This window comes from Bidens hawaiensis, unplaced genomic scaffold (assembly GCF_021521415.1).
Source record: "Bidens hawaiensis isolate Kalapana, Puna unplaced genomic scaffold, B.hawaiensis_p1.1 tig00419429_1, whole genome shotgun sequence".
NCBI lineage: Eukaryota > Viridiplantae > Streptophyta > Magnoliopsida > Asterales > Asteraceae > Bidens > Bidens hawaiensis.
The window spans coordinates 96,962-99,984 of NW_027504857.1; the positions used below are offsets into that span (position 1 = coordinate 96,962).

At 34.6% G+C, this 3,023-nt stretch overlaps 1 protein-coding gene across 1 annotated transcript; it reads right to left on the reverse strand.

The window, feature by feature from the left end:
* Positions 1-1,338: 1,338 nt before the first annotated feature.
* Positions 1,339-1,752, reverse strand: LOC143608756 (protein AGENET DOMAIN (AGD)-CONTAINING P1-like). Its single transcript, XM_077083707.1, has one exon. It carries the CDS (start codon positions 1,750-1,752, stop codon positions 1,339-1,341), a length of 414 nt encoding a protein of 137 aa, XP_076939822.1.
* Positions 1,753-3,023: the final 1,271 nt, after the last annotated feature.

Sequence of the window (3,023 nt, forward strand, 5' to 3'; positions counted from 1 at the left end):
TTAACGTAAAACATATAATCCGGATAAATGTTAACGTTGAACATATATTTAGGACATCTTTTAACGTATAACATAAATTTGGTTCTTATTTTATCGGGCCCACCAATAATTGACATGCAACATACTTAGGGGAATCTTTAATGTAAAACATATAATCCGGATAAATGTTAACGTTGAACACATATTTGGGACATCTTTTAACGTAGAACATAAAATTGGTACAAATCTCATAGGACCATCTAATAATGAAGACTACATTTTTTTGGGAAATACTTTAACGTTCAACATATAAACCGGGTATAATTTAACGTTGACTACATTTTTTGGGCCACATTGTAACTTAAATTTTATAATTCGTTCAAAATTTATCGGTTCTGCAATAGTTCATATTTAAAATCTTTTATTTTAAATACACAAAAATTTTTCCTAAAGTTGCATAAACTCATTACAATGTCAAACCGATCTTCAACAATCCAGAAACAAGGCTTCTCCCTAATGTTGATAAGTTCAACGACATTGAAACTTCATACATGTTTTCGAAGATATGCACGTCGAAGGAAAGAAGGTTTTGCCCCCACCCGAAGTCAACAAAACAACAGATGATCCCTTTGCCATATGGGATGGTGATGACTTTGACATAGATGCAGCTTGGGAGGAAGCATTTTGTGGATTGAAGATCCATGAAAATCAGGTTGGAAATAAAAGAGAAACCGATTCAAAGAAAGAAAAACAAGAAGAAGAAGAAAAGGGTGTTGATTACATGGAAATCGACTAATGTATAAATTTGAAATTGTAATTTTCATTCGTTTGTTGTAACAATGTAGGGGTTGTTTGGTAGCCTCTTAACATTCATTAAGAGGCTACCTCTTAATGACTCATAACCTCTTAATGGTTAAGAGATAGCCTTACGTCTGAATGGTTAAGAGGCTACCTCTTAATGGTTACCTCTTAATCATTCAGACTTGAGACTACCTCTTAACCATTAAGAGGCTGTGAGCCATTAAGAGGTAGCCTCTTAATGACTGTTAAGAGACTACCAAACAGCCCCGTAGTTTGATGAGATTAGTTTATGTTGTTTTATTGGCTAATCTTTTTTATATTTTGTTACCACTACATACACATAAAACACAAAATAGCTTAAAAAACATACCATAATATTAATCTAAAACACTAAGTTGAAAACTTAGTGTTAAACATTATTACATTATCACCTAACATTGAACCACACCAACAAAACAAAAGAGGTTTAAACTACACCACAACAACGATTACACAAACTATTACACCATCAAACAACACAAACATGCACCACATACCTTCAACTACTCCAAACACCATTCAGTTATGAGAGCACACCCAAACCTCATTTGCAGCATCCCAGTCCTGATGAACACGAATGTCAGAAAACAGGTAAAGGATATCCTGGTTCGTGCTGTCAAAATGAACTAGATACTCACTTTCTCCAACCTTGCTAATAATGCGACCAACCCACCAACCATCGTTTGCAAACACATCAACTTTCTCACCAACATCAAAGGAACTAACAAGAACATCAGCTGGTTTCGGCCTGATTTTATCGGCTTTCACAAATTCTCGTAACAAACCGGATTGATCGGCTTCAAGTATTGTCCGGAAAATCACGATGTATGTCTCCTTCCCAACTCGTGAAATAATGGTTCCATCATAAAATGATCCCAAGAAACCCGACCCCATATCAACAACTTCTATCGGATCTCCGCGCTTAAACTTCATTCTTGAAGATGATATCACCCAGATTTTTGTTTGATTTATGAGAAATAAAATGAAAATAAGCAACATGTTATATAATGTATGAACAAAACTTTAAAGTCCAAAGAAAATCATCTTGGCAGTTAAATTGTAAACTAAAATCGTCTCCGAAGTTAAAATTCATTTGAAATTCATCGAAGGAGATGAATTTCAAAAAAACCTTTCAAATCCATCTTATTTGAAAACTCACGTTGATGATAAAAACAGCTTGAAACATCACGTTATAGTTGGTTTTTTTAGCGTGGTAGGTGGGAGTGGAGGACACTTGGCAGAATATGATTGGACCACGAAAAGTCACGGGGAATCTCGCAAAATCACGTGTACGTGAGATTTGAAGGGCTATTTTGGGAAATGCAAATCTCACGTGTTATTTTCCATTTTCTCTCTCCTAAGTTGGGCTATTTTGGTAATTTGCTCTTAGCAAAATCATGCATCGGTTTGTTGTACACTCGCTACATTCGGGCACATGTACATCACTTTACATCAATTGTAATTGTTATCAGGGCCCGACTCAACGTCTTCGAATGCCTAAGACTAATTAAAATGTTGATGTCTTTTTATTTTCTTTTCTTTATGCGTATAGCGCTTGAGATTATATACAAGAATTATAGAATATGGATGATATGCCGTGATAATGAATATGAAACAATCATCTTTGTTTGTTTTTTAAGACAAAAAATGTCTGCAGTCTAATTTCATCTGATTTCATGTATGCAACTTAAGATGTGCTCTGAAGGTCTGCAATCTGAAAATATAATACTGTTTGTTTTATAAACTGGATATCGTCTGCATAAACTGAAAATTAGTTATCTATCATATATATAACAGTAGAACGAAATATTTAAACGTGTGTAAACTGCTAAAATAGTTTGTGGTGTGTTTGTTAGTGCACGGTTTTGCGTCTAGAGTCTTTGTAATTATCATTAATGTTTATTTGATATTTTAATGTAATATTTAATTAGACTAATTCGTTATGTTTGAGTCTAGTTCGCTAGGAATGTTAGCGAACTAAGACTAGTTCGTTAAGATTAAGTCTAGTTCGCTAGGAATGTTAGCGAACTTGGACATTATAACGTATTCCCTCCTGATTCGTTAGGGGATGTTAACGAATCAGGGGGCAGTTCGTTAAGTTAAGTTATTTAACGAAGGGGATGCTGGTTCGCTAGGGGATGTTAGCGAACCAGATCGTCTTCTATAAATAGTGAACCACTGTTCACTTGTAAAATGTTGAAGTT

Excerpts from the sequence above, each read along its gene's own strand:
- LOC143608756 (XM_077083707.1), bottom strand. The coding sequence starts at position 1,752 with ATGAAGTTTAAGCGCGGAGATCCGATAGAAGTTGTTGATATGGGGTCG.